The sequence below is a fragment of the Ranitomeya imitator genome, chromosome 1 (assembly GCF_032444005.1).
Source record: "Ranitomeya imitator isolate aRanImi1 chromosome 1, aRanImi1.pri, whole genome shotgun sequence".
In the NCBI taxonomy this organism is placed as follows: domain Eukaryota; kingdom Metazoa; phylum Chordata; class Amphibia; order Anura; family Dendrobatidae; genus Ranitomeya; species Ranitomeya imitator.
The window spans coordinates 554964026-554988086 of NC_091282.1; the positions used below are offsets into that span (position 1 = coordinate 554964026).

General features: G+C 43.5%; 1 protein-coding gene across 5 annotated transcripts in view; it reads left to right on the forward strand.

Moving 5' to 3' along the window:
• Window positions 1-24061, forward strand: part of C1H19orf44 (chromosome 1 C19orf44 homolog) — a 159519-nt gene that overhangs the window by 79690 nt on the left and 55768 nt on the right. For all 5 annotated transcript variants that reach the window (XM_069767734.1, XM_069767737.1, XM_069767736.1 and 2 more), the window contains 5 exons: window positions 4123-4436; window positions 4593-4884; window positions 13917-14268; window positions 16614-16684; window positions 16862-17339. In XM_069767734.1, coding sequence (XP_069623835.1) covers window positions 4123-4436; window positions 4593-4884; window positions 13917-14268; window positions 16614-16684; window positions 16862-17339 — 1507 coding nt within the window. The remainder of the gene's footprint in view (window positions 1-4122; window positions 4437-4592; window positions 4885-13916; window positions 14269-16613; window positions 16685-16861; window positions 17340-24061) is intronic.

The following is a 24061-nucleotide window of genomic DNA, read 5'->3' on the forward strand; positions in this document are numbered from 1 at the left end:
TCACTTGTGGGGGGTTTCTACTGTTTAGGCACACCAGGGGCTCTGCAAACGCAATGTGACGCCCGCAGACCATTCCATCAAAGTCTGCATTTCAAAAGTCACTACTTCCCTTCTGAGCCCCGACGTGTGCCCAAACAGAGGTTTACCCCCACACATGGGGTATCAGCGTACTCAGGAGAAACTGGACAACAACTTTTGGGGTCCAATTTCTCCTGTAACCCTTGGGAAAATAAAAAATTCTGGGCTAAATTATTTTTGAGGAAAGAAAACGTATTTATTATTTTCACGGCTCTGCATTATAAACTTCTATGAAGCACTTGGGGGTTCAAAGTGCTTACCACACATCTAGATAAGTTCCTTTCGGGGTCTAGTTTCCAAAATGGGGTCACTTGTGGGGGGTTTCTACTGTTTAGGCACATCAGGGGCTCTGCAAACGCAACGTGACGCCCGCAGAGCATTCCATCAAAGTCTGCATTTCAAAACGTCACTACTTCAATTCCGAGCCCCGGCATGTGCCCAAACAGTAGTTTACCCCCACATATGGGGTATCACCGTACTCAGGAGAAACTGGACAACAAATATTGGGGTCAAATTTCTCCTGTTACCCTTTGGAAAATAAAAAATTGCAGGATAAAAGATCATTTTTGAGAAAATATTTTTTTTTTTATTTTCATGGCTCTGCGTTATAAACTTCTGTGAAGCACTTGGGGGTTCAAAGTCCTCACCACACATCTAGATTAGTTCCTTTGGGGGTCTAGTTTCCAAAATGGGGTCATTTCTGGGGGATCTCCAATGTTTAGGCACACAGGGGCTCTCCAAACGTGACATGGTGTCCGCTAATGATTGGAGCTAATTTTCCATTTAAAAAGCCAAATGGCGTGCCATCCCTTCCGAGCCCTGCCGTGCGCCCAAACAGTGGTTTACCCCCACGTATGGGGTATCAGCGTACTCAGGACAAACTGGACAACAATATTTGGGGTCCAATTTCTCCTATTATCCTTGGCAAAATAGGAAATTCCAGGCTAAAAAATCATTTTTGAGGAAAGAAAAATTATTTTTTATTTTCATGGCTCTGCGTTATAAACTTCTGTGAAGCACCTGGGGGTTTAAAGTGCTCAATATGCATCTAGATAAGTTCCTTGGGGGGTCTAGTTTCCAAAATGGGGTCACTTGTTGGGGAGCTCCAATGCATAGGCACACAGGGGCTCTCCAAACGCGACATGGTGTCCGCTAACAATTGGAGCTAATTTTTCATTCAAAAAGTCAAATGGCGCGCCTTCCCTTCCGAGCCCTGCCGTGTGCCCAAACAGTGGTTTACCCCCACATATGAGGTATCGGCGTACTCGGGAGAAATTGCCCAACAAATGTTATGATCCGTTTTATCCTACTGCCCATGTGAAAATGAAAAAATTGAGGCTAAAAGAATTTTTTTGTGAAAAAAAAGTACTTTTTCATTTTTACGGATCAATTTGTGAAGCACCTGGGGGTTCAAAGTGCTCACTATGCATCTAGATAAGTTCCTTGGGGCGTCTAGTTTCCAAAATGGGGTCACTTGTGGGGGAGCTCCAATTTTTAGGCACACGGGGGCTCTCCAAACGTGACATGGTGTCCGCTAAAGAGTGGAGCCAATTTTTGATTCAAAAAGTCAAATGGCGCTCCTTCCCTTCCAAGCCCTGCCGTGCGCCCAAACAGTGGTTTACCCCCACATATGAGGTATCAGCGTACTCAGGACAAATTAGACAACAACGTTCGTGGTTCAGTTTCTCCTTTTACCATTGGGAAAATAAAAAAATTGTTGCTAAAAGATAATTTTTGTGACTAAAAAGTTAAATGTTCATTTTTTCCTTCCATGTTGCTTCTGCTGCTGTGAGGCACCTGAAGGGTTAATAAACTTCTTGAATGTGGTTTTGAGTACCTTGAGGGGTGCAGTTTTTTAGAATGGTGTCACTTTTGGGTATTTTCAGCCATATAGACCCCTCAAACTGACTTCAAATGTGAGGTGGTCCCTAAAAAAAATGGTTTTGTAAATTTCGTTGTAAAAATGACAAATCGCTGGTCAAATTTTAACCCTTATAACTTCCTAACAAAAAAAATTTTTGTTTCCAAAATTGTGCTGATGTAAAGTAAACATGTGGGAAATGTTATTTATTAACTATTTTGTGTCACATATCTCTCTGGTTTAACAGAATAAAAATTCAAAATGTGAAAATTGCGAAATTTTCAAAATTTTCGCCAAATTTCCGTTTTTATCACAAATAAACGCAGAATTTATTGACCTAAATTTACCACTAACATGAAGCCCAATATGTCACGAAAAACAATCTCAGAACCGCTAGGATCCGTTGAAGCGTTCCTGAGTTATTACCTCATAAGGGGACACTGGTCAGAATTGCAAAAAACGACAAGGTCATTAAGGTCAAAATAGGCTGGGTCATGAAGGGGTTAAAGTGCAAGCGCTACCGATTGCGATGAAAAAAACGCAGACACGCTGCTGCTGCTGCTGACATCAGTATCCGACATCTGCGTGCAACAAAGCAATACATTTTTAGTACACACACATCCGACGGACATTGCTGACTCCCATGATGTATACAGAGATTATATATATATATATATATATATATATATATATATATATATATATATATATATATATATATATATATATATATATAGAAATGTACTTACATTTCCTGTGATCTCTTGCAACACTGTGTCACGTGCAGTAGGCCTCAGGAGAAATGTGTGGGTGGGATACTCCTCATTTGGCCGAAATCACATTTCCTGTCACATGACAACATGTGACCACCCTCAAACGCTATTAAAAACGTGTGGTCCTATTTGGAAATTTTTCATGATTTGCGTCTGACTGCGTTTGCCATAGCCTTCTATGGCCGAATGAACGCTTCCGTTAGTATTGCGTTAGCTTGGCCGGACCCGAAAACGCTGCAAGCCGCGTTCAAGGTCCGTCAGAAAAGAAACGTTATGTGACAAACGCATACCAATTTAGGGATGCGTCAGACAATGCAAGTCTATGGGCGCGTTAGTATGTGCGTTACATTGCGTTTTTACTACTTAAAAACGTGTCCGTTAGACGGACTCACCTAGCGCAATATGAACCTAGCCTAACATGTAAAAAGCTGAGCGTGGTCACAATGATGGTGGCGTTTGTTGCAATCTCCTTCATATTTGACAGAAGAATAGCGCAGCAAACAGTATTTTTTCTTTCTGGTAAGATGATGAAACTTGACAGATCTTATGACTGATCAGTCACGGCTTGAATTCTATTTTTCTGTTGCTTTGACAAACCAGAATAACAACATTCAATAAAAGAAAGTGAGCATCTACTTACAAGAAAATTGGTCAGAGTTCCTGGGTTTCATTGGTTTCTAATCTATCAGTCCATGAAAAACGGACAGCACTCGGATGGCACTTTGTCCGCCAAAAATCCCAGACATGTAAAAAGCCCCGTAGACTATCATAGGTACGAGTGTTATCCATGAAAAGCCTAGCTAGAACTTAGACCTCTTTCACACTTGCGTTTTTTGCAATCTGTCGCAATCCATCGTTTTGGGCAAAAAACGGATCCTGCAATGTGCTCGCAGGATGCGTTTTTTGCCCATAAACTTATATTAGCGACGGATGGCCACACATCGCGTCCGTCGTGCGACGGATCCGTCGTGTTTTGGCGGACCGTCGTCACAAAAAAGTTCATTGTAACTTTTTTTGTGTGACGCGTCCGCCATTTTCGCATGCGCTGCTGAAACTCCGCCCCCTCCTCCCCAGACTGCAAAATGGGCAGCAGATACGTCGAAAAACTGCATCCGCTGCCCACGTCGTGCACAAAATTCAGAACGTCCGTCGGTACGTTGGCCCAACGCATTGCGATGGACCCGTACCGATGGAAGTGTGAAAGAGGCCTTATAGGTGAAAAACTGACTAGTTTTTTTTATTTTATTTTTTTTTGTATCCAAGTAATTTTTTTATTTATATATTATAGTTTGGTTTTATTTTGAAATTGAAAATTGCTGTCATTACTACAGTAATCTGCAGGTAAGAATTATTTCCACATTGGGCTTTAGTCAGGGTTAAGGTAATTTTATTTTTGTTCTGCTTTTGTAGGAATATATGCTTGCACTGAACAGGAAGACAAGTGCATTAAAACTCTCCCAGCCATCAGATGCTGACATGAGCGACATGTCAGCCGAAGAACAGGAGAGTGAAAAGTACCGAGCTTCTGCTAGTCCTCAGCAGGTATCGGGGACACAGAGTAGGTTTCTAAAGAAGAAAACGCCATCGAGAAATGATATCAAGAGTAATGCAGTTGTCACAATCGAGGCCAAAAAGCCTGCCGATCTCCAGCCGGTCCAGTCAAAGATGCCAACCAGTGCAGCCCTGAGGAGGCTGGCAGAAATTGAGAGCAGACATCGATTAAGGCAAGGTTGCTTTGTTTTACTATTATCTTATAGCTAGTTTGTCATTTTCTTTTGGCGTGCTATAACAGAAATGGAAATAGAAATCCTGAGAGTCTTTATTGCTTTTCATTTGGCTTAGGTGCAGCATTTTGACATTTCACGGCTTTACTTTTACAGAAAGTTAGAGATTGACATTTCTGAGAATGACTCTGAAATAAGGACATCTGAAGAAAGACCTTTCTCTAATAGATCAAGTAGTGAATTCAGCAGTCGCGAAAAGACATTTCTGAAAAAGAAAGTTAACATAACGGAGCCAAAGCCTGTAAGACAGAACAACAGGCATGGTGTTAGGAACAAACCAGTGGATAGTAAGCCAGGAGCTTTGGAAAGCGAGGAGGAAGAAATGCTGCATCTTGTTGGCAGCTCAGTGGAATTTTCAGAAAATGAGGAGAGATGGTGGAAGCTTCCAGTGAGTTTGCTTTTCTTGTGTTTTTTTGTTGTTTGTTTTCTTTTCTTTTGGCGATAAGTTTTCATATTTCTTCTGTGTTTGGCTAAAAAAGAAATACAGCACAAGAAAGGAGTCTAAATGTGTTGGAATCCAGAAAGGTTTTTGCCTCATAATGTTCAGTGGCTCTATGAGGGGCTCAATCTGGATCCAGTTTTTTTGGATTCAGACATAACCTCCTACAAAGTTGAAGGCTAAATGCATTGTGGAGCTAGCCTAATCCACACGTGATAAATCAATCAGTAAAATCAACCTCCCATACTGCCTATATGGGCATGCATATCTTTGAAATGTAAATGCATTGTCACCTTCAGATCTTCTATCTGTTGCTGCATTCCAGACTTTTTTTTAGTTTTTTTTTATCCTTCTGCAAATCATACTTTTTTAAGAGGCTGTCCAATGAAAAAGTAGTGATGACCTATCCTTAGGATAGCTCATCAATGTCTGATCAGTTGGGGTCTAGCAGCTCCGCCAATCAGCTGTTCTCGTTATCTGTGGCGGCGTGCCTGAACTGCTCGATTTCGGAGCTGCTCCGTTTTTTGATTGTGGCGGCAGCAGGGTACAACTTATCTGCCTCCTATTGATTTGAATTTGAGGCGGATGTGCAGTGCCCTGCAATCATCAAAAGACTGAGCAGCTCCGCAATCAAGCAGCTCCTGGCATCAACACCATGAACAGCTGATCGGTGGGGATGTCAGTTGCCAGACCCCCACCCATCAGACATTGATAACCTATCCAAAGGATAGGTCATCAATGGAAAAGCAGTGGATAACCTCTTTAAAGGGAAGGTGCCATCAAAAAAAATTTTTTTTCAGAAATTGTAAAAATGTAAAGAATTAATGATTACATTTTCTTAAAAAAATATTATCATTTGTTTATAATTTAGTAAAATATGAAAAATAATTTGAAAAGTTTTGGAATTTCCACTTTTCAACACTAGGGGGAGCAGCTGCTGAAATTTCAGAAAAACCTAGTGTACAACTAGCTCACATTACAGCACTGCAGTAATTATGGGCGGAGTCTGCTGACGTGTGTGATGTCTCCTTCCCTTCTGGGTGTTTGCTAAGGGATTAGAGAGGATGAGATTGAGGAACCCAGTGAGCAGCCATTTTGTTGGTGACTGCTGAGTATGGCTGCCGTCACACTATCAGTATTTGGTCAGTATTTTACCTCAGTATTTGTAAGCCAAAACCAGGAGTGGAACAATTAGAAGAAAAGTATAACAAACATGTGCACCACTTCTGTATTTATCACCCACTCCTGGTTTTGGTTTACAAATACTGAGGTAAAATACTGACCAAATACTGATAGTGGACGGCAGCCTTAGGCTACTTTTACACTAGCGTTGTTGGCTGTACGTTGCAATGAGTCATTCAGGAGAAAAAACGCATCCTGCAAAGTTGTCTGCAGGATGCGTTTTTTCCCCATAGACTAACATTACCGACGTATTGCCACACGTCGTAACTGTCGTGCGACGGTTGCGTCATGTTTTGGTGGACCGCCGCCACAAAAAAAGTTACATGTAACGTTTGTGCGTCGAGTCCACCATTTTCAACCGCACATGCATGGCAGAAACACCGCCCCCTCCTCCCCAGACCTTACAATGGGGCAGCGGAAGCGTCGTAAGACTGCGACGGGCCCGTACCGATGCTAGTGTGAAAGCAGCCTTATACTGACAAGTCTACGGTCACCGAGGATGGCAGCCAGCAAGGATTCTGGGAGATATGTGGTGGAGGGAGCAGGGTGACAGCAGCACAGAGTATTTCAGGAGAGCAGTGTGCTGGTCTATGGGGGCCCCCTGTTTGGTGCGCGGAGCAGCCAGGGATTGGACATAGAGCGCTGCCTTTTATACACATGGATGGACCATCTTCTTGTTTGCTCCACAGAAATCCAGGAAACATTTCTGCGGATTGATGGCCTGGTCTGATCCAGACTTTGCATACAGACCCCATTCCCCTCCTCAGATCCTGTCTTCTCCATCCTGTCCTGGCAATATGTGAAAGCGAGGTGACAGGCGCAGTCCGGGGTGACGCTGGGAAGGAAATGTAGCCATATAGTAACGATAAAAATGAGACCCCTCTCTTCAGCTGCCTCTCCAGCTTTCCCCTGACTGCACCTAACTGGAGGTCATGCTGCCCCCTCTATTACCCCAGACCCGCGTGCAGGTGCTCAGCCAGAACCACCATAGAATGGGTCCGCTTTCTGAAGATAATACTGCCATAGTGTTCTCACATAATACCGCCATATAGATCACACACAATACTATCAAATAGATCACACAATACTGTCATACAGTTCTCACATAATACCACCATATAGATCACACATAATACCGCCAGTGTTCTCACATACCGCCATATAGATCACACATAATACCACCAGTGTTCTCACATACCGCCATATAGATCACACATAATACTGCCATAGTGTTCTCACATAATACCGCCATATAGATCACCCATAATACTGCCATAGTGTTCTCACATAATACCGCCATATAGATCACACATAATACTGCCATAGTGTTCACATAATACCGCCATATAGATCACACATAATACTGCCATAGTGTTCTCACATAATACCGCCATATAGATCACACATAATGCTGCCAGTGTTCTCACATAATACCGCCATATAGATCACACACAATACCACCATATAATTCTCACAATACTGATCAACCATAATACCACCATACAGATCACATAATACCGTCATATAGATCTCACATAATGCCATAATACAGCATGACGCCCGCAGCTCCTGTTATCGCACGCATTGAGTTGTGTGTGCAATGGGGAAAGATATGCAGGGGGGAGAGGAGTGCATAGAAGTGGATTAGATACACGGTTCACCAGACAGTATCACACAGGAGAGGATTAGATACACGGCTCAGCATAATATCACACAGTATAGGATTAGATACATGGCTCAGCAGTCAGTATCACACAGTATAGGATTAGATGCATGGCTCACCAGACAGTATCACACAGGAGAGGATTAGATACACGGCTCAGCAGTCAGTATTCCACAGGATTAGATACACAGGTCAGCACAGGATAGGATTAGATACACGGCTCAGCAGTCAGTATTCCACAGGATTAGATACCCAGGTCAGCACAGGATAGGATTAGATGCACGGCTCAGCAGACAGTATCACATAGGATAGGATTAGATACACGGCTCACCAGACAGTATCACACAGGAGAGGATTAGATACACGGCTCAGCAGTCAGTATTCCACAGGATTAGATACACAGGTCAGCACAGGATAGGATTAGATGCACGGCTCAGCAGACAGTATCACACAGGATAGGATTAGATACACGGCTCAGCAGTCAGTATTCCGCAGGATTAGATACACAGGTCAGCACAGGATAGGATTAGATACACGGCTCAGCAGACACTATCACACAGGAGAGGATTAGATACACGGGCCAGCAGACAGTATTACACAGGATAGGATTAGATACACGGCTCAGCAGACACTATCACACAGGATAGGATTAGATACTTGGCTCAGCACAGTATAGTGATAGATGCAGGGTCTGATGTCCTGTGAGGAGCTGCAGTGAGGTCGGAGCAGCACAGAGATTCTCCCCCATCCCCCTCTGTTACCTCTCTGCAGCTCCTGATAAGAGAACATCAGACCACAGCACTTCACCCTCTCTAGCGATTCTAGAGATTACAGGCAGCAGAGGACAGGGAATGGCCGCTGAGTGTGAGGGGAGACAGATGGAGCTGCCCCTCCAACAGCACAGCTCAGTCACAGTGGAGCTCACAGCTACACTCCACTGTAGGCTGAAGCAAGATGGCGCCGATCTCCTGCCTCTGCTGTGATGTGGAGACCGCCCAGGGGGCGTGGCCACATCAGAGCAGACAATGCTAGCTATGGGGTCGCCTCCCGACTGCAGCTGTCTATGTCCAGGGCAGCCGTATGTGAAGACTGTAAGTGTCGTGCAGCTACACTTACAGTCCTGCAAATCAAAATGGCGGCGCCCAGTGGCAGAAAAAAAATGAATAAAAAAAAAACAATAAATACTGTGCACTTGAAAATAACTTATAAAAATAAGGAATTAAAGAGGTTTTTTTTTTTTTTTTACAATATTAAAACGCGGCACCTTCCCTTTAAGTTCTCTAGATGAGACAGAGCACATGATCCTCTGCCTCCCCAGGTTGTTGCTCTACCTAGCACCAGCCTCTTTACCTTGATTGATAGCTCGCCATCTGAATTCTTTGCCTGGCACTTGAAAGAGGCTGGTTGCTGGACAGGGAAACAACCTGGGGAAGCAGTGGCTCCTTCATTCTTTGTTATGCCCAGAACACTTAATACCTCATTTGCATATGAATGAAAATGCTAATCTCTTAACAATGCCGAAACAGTTAGAAGATATAAGTGTGAATCATTTTACATTAAGGCTGTGTGCACACGTTGCTGTTTTTATGCGTTTTTTTTCACGTTTTTCCAGATAAACGCTATAAAACAGCATACAATAAGCGAAAAAAAAAAAATGCATCGCTGTAAAAAAAAAGCAGCATGTTCATTAAGGCTACGTTCACATTAGCGTTGTGCTCCGCTGCGTCGGCGACGCAACGCACGCAAAAACGCACCAAAACGCACGCAAAAACGCTGCGTTTTGCGACGCACGCGTCGTTTTTTGCCGAAATTTGGACGCAAGAAAAATGCAACTTGTTGCGTTTCCTTGGTCCGACGCTTGCGGCAGAAAAGACGCATGCGTCGCACAACGCAACAAACAAAAACGCATGCGTCCCCCATGTTAAATATAGGGGCGCATGACGCATGCGTCGCCGCTGCGTCGCCCGACGCAAACCTGACGCAAACTAGCATAACGCTAGTGTGAACGTAGCCTAATTTTGCGTTTTTTTTGGCAGATTTCCCACTACAAAATGCATTGGGAAATGTCCGGAAAAAACGCATAAAAAAACGCGGCAAAACTGCGGCAAAAACGCATGCAGATTTCTTGCAGAAAATTTCAGGTTTTTCTCAGGAATTTTCTGCGAGAAATCCTGAACGTGTGCACATAGCCTTAAAGAAAACCTGTCTCCTGAAAAAATGCTATTAACCTGATATACTGTAAGTTTAATCTACAAGTTTATAGCGTTGTGAACCTACCCATTTCCAGCATTTAGACCCACACTGCCAGGAGGAAATGATTTTTATTCCCACCCCAGCAGCATTCGAGCATAGGGGGTGGTACTGGCGCAGGTTCAGTCACAGCTCTGTGCATGGAGAGCAGCGGCTATAACCGTTCCCATGGCACTGACTGACAGCAGCTCAGCATTAGGGCTGGCAGATTACCATATTTTTCGGACTATAAGAAGCACTTTTTTTCCCAAAAATTTTTATTATCTACAGGTTAATAGTGTTTTTCATGCAACGGGTTTCCTTTAAGAGATCTGCATGCCCATATATGCAGATTGGGGTATTTATTAGTGATGAGCGAATATACTCGTTACTCGAGATTTCTCGAGCACGCTCGGGGGTCCTCTGAGTATTTTTTTAGTGCTCAGAGATTTAGTTTTTCTTGCTGCAGCTGAATGATTTACATCTCTAAGGCTACTTTCACACTAGCATTAACTGCAATCCGTCACAATGCGTCGTTTTGCAGAAAAAACGCATCCTGCAAAAGTGTTTGCAGGATGCGTTTTTTCTCCATTGACTAACATTACGCGACGCATTGCGACGGATTGCCACACATCGCAACCGTCGCGCGACGGTTGCGCCGTGTTTCGGCCGACCGTCGGCCGCAAAAAACGTTCCATGTAACATTTTTTGCAGCCGACGGACCGTCTTTTCCGACCGCGCATGCGCGGCCGGAACTCCTCCCCCACCTTCCCGCACCTCACAATGGGGCAGCGGATGCGCTGAAAAGCAGCATCCGCTGCACCCGTTGTGCGGCGGAGGCAACGCTAGCGTCTGTAACCTCGGCCCGACGCACTGCGACGGGCTGGGCCCGACGCTAGTGTGAAAGAAGCCTTAGCCAGCATAAGTACATGGGGTTGCCTAGCAACCAGGCAACCCCCACATGTACTTATGCTGGCTAACAGATGTAAATCATTCAGCTGCAGCAATAAAAACTAAATCTCCGAGCACTAAAAAATACTCTGAGGACACCCGAGCGTGCTCCGAGAAATCTCAAGTAACAAGTATATTCGCTCATCACTAGTATTTATCTTTCAGACAGATATCCTTTAACGGCTACAGCTATGCTATGACTTTGCCTTTCAATACACTTATAGGCAGGCAGTGGCATGTATGTAACTGAATTTATATACAGTGCCGGCAAAAAAAATCTTTATACTTGCGCAGCCAAAAAAAACTTTACATAAAAAATCCACATCATAATTTCACTTTTTAAAAGTGTACACAATGGGGGAGATAATTAAAAACTGTCTAATATTAAAGGGCACCTGTCACCCCGAAAATCGCGGGTGAGGTAAGCCCACCGGCATCAGGGGCTTATCTACAGCATTCTGTAATGCTGTAGATAAGCCCCCGATGTTACCTGAAAAAGAAAAAGACGTTAGATTATACTCACCCAGGGGCGGTCCCGCTGCTGGTCAGGTCAGATGGGCGTCTCCGGTCCGCTGCGGCGCCTCCTATCTTCTTTCCATGACGTCCTCTTCTGATCTTCAGCCACGGCTCCGGCGCAGGCGTACTTTGCTCTGCCCTGTTGAGGGCAGACAAAGTACTGCAGTGCGCAGGCGCCGAGCCTCTGACCTTTCCGGTGCCTGCGCACTGCAGTACTTTGTCTGCCCTCAACAGGGCAGAGCAAAGTACGCCTGCGCCGGAGCCGTGGCTGAAGATCAGAAGAGGACGTCATGGAAAGAAGATAGGAGGCGCCGCAGCGGACCGGAGACGCCCATCTGACCTGACCAGCAGCGGGACCGCCCCTGGGTGAGTATAATATAACGTCTTTTTCTCCTTTTTCAGGTAACATCGGGGGCTTATCTACAGCATTACAGAATGCTGTAGATAAGCCCCTGATGCCGGTGGGCTTACCTCACCCGCGAATTTCGGGGTGACAGGTTACCTTTAAAGCTGGCTTTGTTGCAAATATCAACCAATCAATGCCCAGTTTTCACTTCATTGGTAAAGGGAAAGCTGCACTCTGATTGGTTATTTGCAGCTCAGCCAGTTTTGCTATTAGGCAGTCTTTTATTATCTCCCTCAGTTTTCTATTATCTCCCACAATGGGTCGAAAGAAGCTTAAAATGGAAGAGAAATCCCGTGCCTTGACTCTGCTCGAGAAGGGGGATTCGGTGATTGCTGTAGTTTGAGATCTGGGAGTGTCAAGAGAAGCAATTTATCAACTAAGTTGATAATTTGTTGATAAGTTGTTAATTAACAGTTGATAAATTGCTTCTCTTGACACTCCCAGATCTCTAGCTACAGCAATCACCGAATCCCCCTTCTCGAGCAGAGTCAAGGCACGGGATTTCTCTTCCATTTTAAGCTTCTTTCGACCCATTGTGGGAGATAATAAAAAACTGAGGGAGATAATAAAAGACTGCCTAATAGCAAAACTGGCTGAGCTGCACATAACAACCAATCAGAGTGCAGCTTTCGCTTTACCAATGAAGTGAAAACTGAGCGTTGATTGGTTGATATTTGCAACAAAGCCAGCTTTAATATTAGACAGTTTTTAATTATCTCCCCGATTGTGTACACTTTTAAAAAGTGAAATTATGATGTGGATTTTATATGTAAAGTTTTTTTTGCCGGCACTGTATGTCTTGCTGCATTTTCAGCTGGACAATTTCAATCAATTCCTCTCAACATGGTGTTTATTGAGCCTTAGGCCCCTTTCACACATCAGTTTTTTGCCGTCAGTCACAATCCGTCGAATTTTGAAAAAAAACGGATCCAGCGTCTGATACCGTTGTATCTGTTTTTTTTCTCATAGACTTGTATTAGCAATGGATTGCCTCACGATTCATCAGTCGTTCGCTGGATTCGTCGAAAATTGTCTGTCCGGCGGCCGAGACAACAGACAAAGTAACATTTTTTGTCTCCGTCGAAAAAACGGACACCGACGGATCTGTGGGCGTCCGTCGTTTGTTAGAATGGAAGCCTATGGGCGCTGGATCCATCAAATGAAGGAATCCGTTGCCGGATTCCTTTTTTTTTTAACTGCACATGCTCCGATTTTTTTTTTTTTTTTTTTTGGATCCTTTGGCCAGCCCCTCTAGTCGGTTCCAGCAAAAAACAGATCCGTCACATAATTTTTTCACAATCTGCAACAGATCCGTTTTTTTCAAAATACAACGGATTGTGACTGATGGCAAAAAACTGATGTGGAAAAGCAGCCTGAGGCCTCTTTCACACTTGCATCGTTTGGCCACCGTCGCAATGCGTCGTTCTGTGCAAAAAAACAGATCATGCAAAGTTGCCCGCAGGATGCATTTTTTGCCATAGACTTGTATTGCCGACGGATCGCGACGTATGGCCATATGTCGCATCCGTCCTGCACGGGATGCGTCGCGTTTTGGCAGACCGTCGTATCAAAAAAACGTTCAAGGGAACATCTTTTTGTACGTCGGATCCTGCATTTCCTACCGCGCATGCGCGGCCGGAACTCCGCCCCCTTCTCCCTGGAACTTTACAATGGGCACCGGATGCGTTGAAAAACTGCATCCGCTGCCCACGTTGTGCTGAATTTTCACAACGTCCGTCGGTACGTCGCGCTCACGCATTGTGACGGCCCCGTACCAATGGAAGTGTGAAAGAAGCCTTAGACAACCAATATAAATTAGCTGTAATTCTTGCCAAGGACAGATATTATACTTATGCTATTCATTTTTTGCTGCTACAAGAATATTAGAGTAGAGCTTTAAATCTTCACTTTCAAAGTTCTGGCAGCAACATATATATAACTTATATTGTAACACAATCGTACTATTCAATTCCTTAGTTTTGGAAATCTCAGTTTGTAATACTCTGTGTGAATGTTTCATTTACTTTACATTAGAAACCACCTAGGACCCCATCACCTCCTAGCAAATCAACCCCTCGCAGAAAGCTTCGTCACAGTCCCTCAACGATGGCCTTTGTTTCTCCTCGCCGCGCCCCTTCCCGCTTAAATTCTAGAACACCATCGCCCCCTAGCTATGGAAGCCCTAGGTTTCAAAGAAGATCACATTCCTTAACTCGGTTCAGATCCCGATCTCCATCACCATCTGTAAGGAGCTCAATGAACAGTCCATCTCCAAGAACAAGGCTCGGGAGACTAAGTCGAACACCTGTGTCCCAAAGGAGTGACATTAAATCCCTAGAGGAGCTCTTCTCCAGACCTGAGGATGATGGCAGTGCAAGCTCCAATGGTAAGGTTCAGTTTTCTTACTTGCATAGGTTGCATTCAAATGATATTTAGGTACATAAGTTAAAACATAAGTTAAAACGAATTCTGAACATCTACCCTGGCTGTAATGTTTCACAGATGAAAGGCCTGTGCTGCCAGTAGTTTTCATGCAGATATCTAATATATAATTGCCTAGAATACTACTTCCTGCAATTTGTGCCAACTTCCTGTCCGGAGCTAATGTCCGGAGCTAATGTCCGGAGATAAGTGACGTCAACAGTGTCCAGTGTCTGATTGGTTGCCGCCTGCTGCGAGCGACCAATCAGAAACGTGCCGTACTGTGACACACTCCGCCCGCCATTTTGGTGTGATTTTTGAATTTTTACCTCACAGCAAGTTTCTACTGCGTGAAGGCGGGCCCAGTGACGTTGCTCTTCAAGCTCCTGCTGAATTTCGTCAAAAAAATGATAATACCATTTACCAAAACTATATATATTTAGTTGTGAAGTGGTTCAGTGACATTTTCACACCAATTTTGAACTTTTGTTTGGTGTTTTCTCCATATACTGCCTATTATTCACTGACTGTTATACTGAGAGACTGCCGTTTATTAACCTCTTCTTTGCCACATTGGGTATATTGCTCTATTATTTGCCACATAAGGACATTGTCCATTATTGCCCAGCAATTTCTTAAATAACAAGAATTGTCAAGAGCTGGTAAGTGCAGCCATTTTTTGTTCTTTCTTACTATTATTTATTAATTGTATTATTCTTACATTTGAATAAATAAAGTATATATGGATTCTAGACTCCCGATTCTTTAGAATCGGGCTGCCATCTAGTTTTCTATAAATGTGCATCTGACGAGGAGGTTTGGATGCAGCAATCAGAACACCCTCTCTAGACCCATGATAATGTGAATGAGGGATCTTTGAGGTTATTAGAATAGGTCATTCTGGTGGTACTAAAAAAGCTGTAAACTAGAACAATGGTGATGATGTAAGTTTCCCTGAAGAGAACCTGTCACAACAGGTAGTCCGTGTGGTAACCTCATCAATCCTAATAAATTTGTGGTACACTCACTGAGCATTCCAGTAAAGATACATCTTGGCTTCTCATTATTTATTTTATTTTTTTTCATTACCAGTCCATCACAATTTAAACTTGTCAGTGCCTGGACCTTATCAATGGTTGCAGTCCAAGATAAAATGTTTAAAAAATGTGCTAAATTTATGTCTGGTGAACATAGGAGAGCAATACAATAGTCACCAAACCAACTCCCCACTCCCAGACCAAAGCTGCGCTTTTATAATTAGTAGCTGGTCTGGGAGGTGAGTACTGTGTGTTTTTTTTTGTTTGTTTGTTTGTTTGTTTTTTGTAACAATTTTCTTGGGCTCATTAGTAAGGTATTGTTTAGCTTTATAAAGGCGCAGTCAGATGTCCATATAAATCAGGCAGCAATCAGACCACAGTTTTTCTTTATTAATAAATTTGCAAAAATTACTACATTTCTGTTTTTGTTTTTTTTTTCAGTCAAGATGGGGTGCACAGTGTACATTAATGAGAAAAAAATGAACTTTTGAGAATTTACCAAATGGCTGCAATAAGACAAAGAGTGAAAAGTTTAAAGGGGACTGAATACTTTCCGTACCCACTGTACATGAAGCTGTCAATGCGCGGGTTGGGAGAGCCACCAGCCAGTCCATGCACTGGGTTCCGACCTCTGTCTGGTTTATACAGCTGTTTGACTGCCCTAAGGCTATATGCACACATTGCGGATTAGACTGTGGAATTTTCTGTACAGATTCTGCATTTCTTGGAAGAAAACACAGGTCAAAATCCTTGCTTATTTTTTGCGGATTTGCTGCAGATTCTGTGCGGATTTCACATGTTTTTTACCCCTGCAGATTTCTATTATGGAATGGGTGCAGAAACGCTGCAGATCCGCACAAAGAATTGACATGGTCCTTTTTTGAATCTGCTGTGTGTTCCGTGCGGATTTTTCCACACCATTAGCACAGCATTGTTTTCACATTGAGTTATGTTGTACTGTAAAAAACGCCGCAGATCCACAGGAAATCCGCAACGTGTGCAATACCCTAACTCTACATAAGTTTGTTTTTTTTTCTTTTATTTTTGCTTTCAATTCTACCTATATTTTTACAGAAATGTGATCCTTAATTGGATTCTTGCTTGTTTTTACAAATTGATATACGGTAATTGACATTTTAAGGGAATGGCAACAAGTCCCTCTCCTTAAGAGGATGGCATCTTTCACTGATACAATTATTTGCATTTTGTCATATTCTGACTAGTACCTACAGTTACTGTGTAGTGTTATCAATCTGCATGCTTTACTTTTTAGATTTTAAACTGAATATCCTAAGTTTGGATGATCTGGTACTCCCTATAGATGCAGAGGAGACAAAAGTAAAGGTTAGGAAATCCTTTTTATGCTATTTTTGTAAAATAAACTGGTGTTAACTTGTAAAATCTTGAAATGTATGTGTTTTTACTGCATGTAGCCAATTTTCTAAAATGAATAATACAAAATGGTGTAATTGAACCAACCTTTGTTTTCATTTTAATGACCGAGATTTTCTCCTACCCCAGATAATTAGTGAAAAGCCAGTGGATTTTCTGCATCCTTCACCTGCTCATGACAAAGGACACTCGCTTAGAAGAGATGTAAAGTCATTTACGAGACGGTCCATCTCAGAAGGGGAATCTGTTACAGAATCAAACTCTGAGACAAACAAAGATTCCGAAATTTTATCCCAGCGACACAGAGATGACTCCAGTTCTTCTGACCATTACAATGCAGAAACGGCAGATGAATCCACGGTTAACTCTGTGTATTCAGAGGATTTTGAAGGCTCTGTGCTTACTGAGACTGAACATAGTTCAAAATCTGATTCATATTCTAATTCTAAATCTTTATCCGCAAACAAATCTGTCCTTCTCCCACATCATTCTTACGCCCCATCTAACAAGACGAGGAAAAAAATGGCTGAGAACATACAGAGAGTAACAGTAAAGGAAATTGCTGTGCAGACCAGTGATGCTGGATTTCTTTATCAGTGGCCACATTGTAAGTATTATCGCATGTTAATCAAACTAAATATTAGCTCTGATTAGCTGCAAACTTTTTTTTTTTTTTCTCTCTATCACTTCATTTTGGGACACAAGAAACCATGGGTGTATCGTGTTGCCACCAAGAGGCTGATGCTTAGCAAAATAAGTTAACGCATCCTTAATTGGACACAGCCACCCACTGGAACCAAGCTAATCAGTTTTATCTTTGTGGTCATAGGAGTCAGACACGGATCCATTCCCTGGCCCGTTTCTACCTTGGGGTTTTTTTTTTTCTTTTAATATTTTTCCCTTTTGTCTTTCAGCTACACCATGTGATTTTGAGCAACAGAGTGGAAATGCCACTCTATCATCCCACATAGAGACTGAGAGAGCAGTCTAGTCTGATCTACATCTTATCCTCTCTGGTCTAAGCATCAGGACCCTAGCACACATCAAGAGCGTTTGGGGCATCCAGGTGGTACGGTCTTTTGCACCCAATTCTGGCACGCTAGGCCATCATGGCTAGATGCGTGTATGGAGCACAGACACACTACTATCCCAGTGATTCACCTACCCAGGCTTTCTGATGGCCATCTTCCATTCTTTGAATAAGGAGTTGGGATACGTCTTTAGAATCGGGTACTCTTAAGTCCAAGTTCCCAAGTATGTTGGGCAAAATGAGGGCCTATAGGATCTTCAAAATCCTTTCCTCCCTGTGGTCCTCTGCTCCTTCCCATCACTAATCCTCATTGGTTCTGCCCACCTCTGGTCAACGACTTGGATGCACACTGTCTTCTCTTGCACCTTTTTTGGGCTCAAACATCATTTTTTAGCTTATTGGGTATCTTCTTACTCCTTACCAGTCGCATGGGAAACTTCTTTCTTTTCTTCAACTCTGCCCCCTTTTCTCTTTCTTGTCGCCGTTGCAGTTTTCTAGTTCCCTGCTTCGGACCTGCATAACTCTCTTTGCCAAGTCGGTCTTCAGCCTCTGGTCTCTCAATTTAGGATTCCGCACCAGGCCTTTTCCATCCTCAGGAATGGGAGTAGGCTCTGTCTTTTTGGGCCAAGCTAGCCCTCCTCAGTAACTACCATTACTGGAACATTCATTTTTCCTTTCCATGCCTGACCTCAGGGAGAATTGCTCTCACCCCTCTCCCTAAGGCCGGCGTCAAACTCAGCGTATGAAAATACAGTCCGTTTTTTACGGCCGTAATACGCAGAAATGTTCCCAAAATAGTGATCCATATGTCATCCGTAGGCAGGGTGTGTCAGCGTATTTTGCACATGTCATCCTCCGTATGTATTTCAAAAACCTGACCTGCACATCCAAACATAGACTGAGTGTGAACAGGTGCTGAACCCAGAGTCGCCAACTCGTATATAGTAAAGTAAATAGGGCAGCACACTGCAGCGCCAAAACATGCAAACTTGAAAACACGAAATTTGAACTGCACTACTGCACTAGAAATATGAAAAATGAGAGCTTTTAGCGCATAAAAATGGCCATATTTATGTGTACCTCGTAGCCACTTTACGGCATCTCTCTTATACGAGGTCCTACGCTTGACCTACCTCGCTGAGAATAAACGTCTCCATCTGAATGGGTACATGTGAAACCTCTTCTTGGACTCAAATTCTCTCTCTCTGTGGAGGGGTATTAGACCTACTATAATTAAAAAACCTGAAGCTAGGAGGCGGGGAGTGCACGATCAGAAGGCTAAAGAATACATTTCAAAAACCTGACCTGCACATCCAAACATAGACTGAGTGTGAACAGGTGCTGAACCCAGAGTCGCCAACTCGTATATAGTAAAGTAAATAGGGCAGCACACTGCAGCGCCAAAACATGCAAACTTGAAAACACGAAATTTGAACTGCACTACTGCACTAGAAATATGAAAAATGAGAGCTTTTAGCGCATAAAAATGGCCATATTTATGTGTACCTCGTAGCCACTTTACGGCATCTCTCTTATACGAGGTTCTACGCTTGACCAACCTCGCTGAGAATAAACGTCTCCATCTGAATGGGTACATGTGAAACCTCTTCTTGGACTCAAATTCTCTCTCTCTGTGGAGGGGTATTAGACCTACTATAATTAAAAAACCTGAAGCTAGGAGGCGGGGAGTGCACGATCAGAAGGCTAAAGAATACATTTCAAAAACCTGACCTGCACATGAAATGTATTCTTTAGCCTTCTGATCGTGCACTCCCCGCCTCCTAGCTTCAGGTTTTTTAATTATAGTAGGTCTAATACCCCTCCACAGAGAGAGAGAATTTGAGTCCAAGAAGAGGTTTCACATGTACCCATTCAGATGGAGACGTTTATTCTCAGCGAGGTAGGTCAAGCGTAGGACCTCGTATAAGAGAGATGCCGTAAAGTGGCTACGAGGTACACATAAATATGGCCATTTTTATGCGCTAAAAGCTCTCATTTTTCATATTTCTAGTGCAGTAGTGCAGTTCAAATTTCGTGTTTTCAAGTTTGCATGTTTTGGCGCTGCAGTGTGCTGCCCTATTTACTTTACTATCCTCCGTATGTAATCCGTATGGCATCCGTACTGCGAGATTTTCTCGCAGGTTTGCAAAACGGACATTCAATGGATCCATGGTCTCAAATATTCGTTAAAACATATATACTGTTATATATGTATATATATTAATATTTCATACAGCGCTAGATAGCAGAAAAGCCGGTAATTCAATTGCCAGCTTTTCCTATCTCCTTCTCAAACCCGACATGATATGAGACACGGTTTACATACAGTAAACCATCTCATATCCCTTCTTTTATTACATATTCCTCTTTAGTAATCTAAGAAGTGTCTTGGTGTAAAATTTGGGGGCTCTATTAAATTAAAGGGTTAAATCGCGGAAAAAATTGGCGTGGGCTCCCGCGCAATTTTCTCCGCCAGAGTGGGAAAGCCAGTGACTGAGGCCCCTTTCCCTCCCCCCCCCCGGCTACAAACATCTGCCCCCAGCCACCCCAGAAAAGGCACATCTGGAAGATGCGCCTATTCTGGCACTTAGCCTCTCTCTTCCCACTTCCGTGTAGCGGTGGGATACGGGGTAATGAAGGGTTAATACACAAAGAGAGAAACAGGCAAGGTCCTAAAAAAGGGGATCACCACAACGAGGATATGGCAGAAAAGTATACACAGCTTTATTGACAAATATATACAAAAAGGGTAACAAACACATGGACATATAAAAACACTTAAAAAGCATACAAATGCTATACACAACAGCCCCTAATACGGCCGTACCCCACTTAGGACTCAATCTATATACACATGATATAACATAGAACAAAAATGACCATAGTGTCCATAGTGTGATAAATGTAGGCCAAGCTACCTAGGCACTCCCCTGGATATTACAAATGGGTACAAACCACTGATAATAAGGTGTAAAAAGATAGCAAACTGTGAAGCCCACACTGACATTTAAATCCCTGCACTCCAAGTGCTGAATGAAGGACACAAATGCACGGACCTTCCTGAAGTATAAGAAACAACAGGTGTGCATAAAGCAGTACAGAATGTCAATAGTAAAAGCTATAAACCAATAGCATATTACCTAAATAGCATGTGACCCACAGTCTGCCGTACCCATGTAGAGGAAATAGCACCAGGATAATATAGGCAATAGAAAAATATTACCCAGGGCACATGATGCCCAAGCCTGTAACGCCTAGAAAAAGAGTCCTAATGTGGGTTACTAAGAGACCCAACGCGTATCGCCACCACACCGGGTGGCTTCGTCAGGGGTGATCTAAAGACCAAATGCTTGCCCCTTATATATCAAATAAATGAATAGCATTACCATGATCAGCTGTGTTGGTGCTCAGTCGGCCGCATGAAGTAGTATGAGTCACACCATCATGGAGAATCTCCCCCATTTGCGCATGCTCCGGCGTCGAACGCTGATTGGTGTGTGAGTGGGGTTACCTGGGAGACAGAGAACGCTACCAGAGTGGAGCCCTCCTAGTGAGAGGAAACCGCTCCTGGCACCGCGCTATAATACCATCCATAGCTGCAGCAGATACGGGCGCCGGCTAGCACATAACAATCAGATACTAGTGCCGCATGTATTCACCATGTACCCAAAGCCTGGAGCAATGCTATGATCGCTCTAAACAGGCTCCTGCGTCGCATAATGATAAATGCCCAAACCAAGCAACCCAGGCAATCAGAACACCATACAGTGGACGCTTAATAATAAAAGTGCCCACACAGTAGAAAATGTGACATATCCACTGCAGGAATTATGCTGGAATGCTATCAAATACCAGTCGGATGAATGAGCGCTGCCACCGCTACATAGACCCGCCCAGTTAACCACTCATGTCCTCTGTGTTCAGGAGCTGCGTAACGATCGCACTGCGCATGCTCCTGCGCCGCATAGTGATAGAAGCCTGGACAGAATGACCAGGGCTGTCAAGACACCATCCAATGGAGAAGTCCAAAAAGCGCCCCCATTAGATGAGCCGTATTTGCTGAATGAGCTACAATACTGCCAATACAATATGTAAGCGCTAATACCGCTACAAATACATGACAGATTTACCGACGTATGTTGCAACATACAAAGGAACTCATCTCGAGTGCCCATATCGTAATATCAATTAAAAAAAACCTTAAGCGGATGCTCTGTTCATGACTGTAGAACATAGTTTACGCATAGAAGGTGGTAATGGATCCAAAAAATTCAAAAATTGCTACACAAAAGAACACCGCATGGCATCGGCAGAAGTACACAGATAAATGACCCCATAGAATAATTTTACGCTGACGCACATATCAAACTATTCTGTCACTCTCGAGTGTTGCTATATGAGGGCACAGAGAGGAACTCATAGCCGAACCCACTTAGATCCCATGATGGAGCCGTAGCCACATATGAGAAACCCTAAATAGACAGGCCCGGTGCGACGATGTGTACAGGCTTAAAAACACATTCCCTGTCCCGTACGCATTTGGAAAAAAACATATGAACATGAAACAATGCTATAATGGATAGTACAGAAGATATCGAACGCACATATCAGACTGTTCTGCCACTCTCGAGTGTTGCTATATGAGGGCACAAAGAGGAACTCATAGCCGAACCCACTCAGATCACATGATGGAGCCGTAGCCACATATGAGAAGCCCTAGATAGACAGGCACGGTGCGACGATGTGTGCAGGCTTAAGAACACATTCCCTGTCCCGTACCCATTTGGAAAAAACCATATGAACATGAAACAATGCTATAATGGATAGTACAGAAAATATCGAACGCACAGTAGGAGAACCCCATATAGAATAACACATATAACAGACCCCACATATAAACCTTGAAAGCCTTGTTAGGCCTAGTGCCACAGAGGAGCCAGTCTGGGCTACTGAGTATCCCAGCACGGAGATGAAACAGATATGATACACTAAGGGTAACACGAAGACCCCCTATAGATGTAAAACACCTCATAAAGAAGTGATATAGTGCAGAGGCACCCGGTGATGCCTGTTGTAACACCCACCAAAATGCACCCATGCCCAAATGTGGCCCCAAAGTGCAGGAACGTGTAAAAACACGCAAAAATCCCACAAACGGGGCCCAAAGAGGTAAGGAGTAGCAAACACACTTAAATCCAATGATAAGGTATGTTTAATGCAACAGATACCCCATGTAGGTCACATGCATGCCAACAAACAAGACCCACTAATTATGAGACCAGGTATAGTGAGTACTATGGTAAAAACTCAAATATAACCATGCACCCACGAATATCATAGGTAATACGGCTGAACACATAGGTCGCTATAATAAATAACCCAGGGGAGGCCAACTCAATCAAGAGAGAGAAATGTCTCAGGTTTGTTTATAGAACCCTGTAAATAGAAGGTCCTCGTTGAGACCGAATGGAGTTAAACAGTTAAGATCAAAGATCCATCTGGATTCGCGCCTCAAAAGTTCCAAGGTGACATTGCCCCCTCTAATGTTCGTTTAAACACCCTCCAATCCGAGTATCTTGGTATCCACCAGCTGAGAGTTATGTTCGTCCAGGTAGTGTGTAGCCACTGACGTAAGAGTCTTTCCTTTAGCCTTATCCGTTTTGGCCATGGTGATATTTGAGAAGTGTTGCTGTATGCGTTTCCTCAATTCCTGTGTAGTCTGTCCGACGTACACCTTGCGACACGGGCATATCAAAGCGTACACCAAGTTCCGGGATTTACAATTGAAGTAGGCCTTAGTAGAAATTTTGTGTGGGTATCCACGTTCACGAAAGCGTGTAGTGAGTTCCCGAGAGCATCTTTCGAAATCGTCTTGCTGGCTACAGTTCCTCTTCACTCTGTAAAACTGTCCTCTCGGAATTCCTCTCTTCAAATGTTGGGGGTGGAAGACTCAGTTTGAGGTCCAGGAATTCGATATCCACTTGAGAGTATTGAGATGTCAGTCGGATATTCCATGGATTATCATTCAATGTCTTGACAAATTCCTGACACTCCTCCAGGGTGCGTCTAGTGTGGCCTTCCTCCCCTTCGTCCAGTAGATCCAATAAATCCCGCAGTATCTGTCTATCACACATGGAGAGGTCATCCAATGCTGCAGGGTGATGAAAAAGAACCTTAAATGTAAGCTGTCAGCAGCTGGTGGACACCGTGATTCCATATCTAATATTGGCGTTTCCTGTATTGCCGTGTCTCTCGCTGGTTCCTGGGCGACCATGCCTTGTAATTCTTGGTTCGTTTTC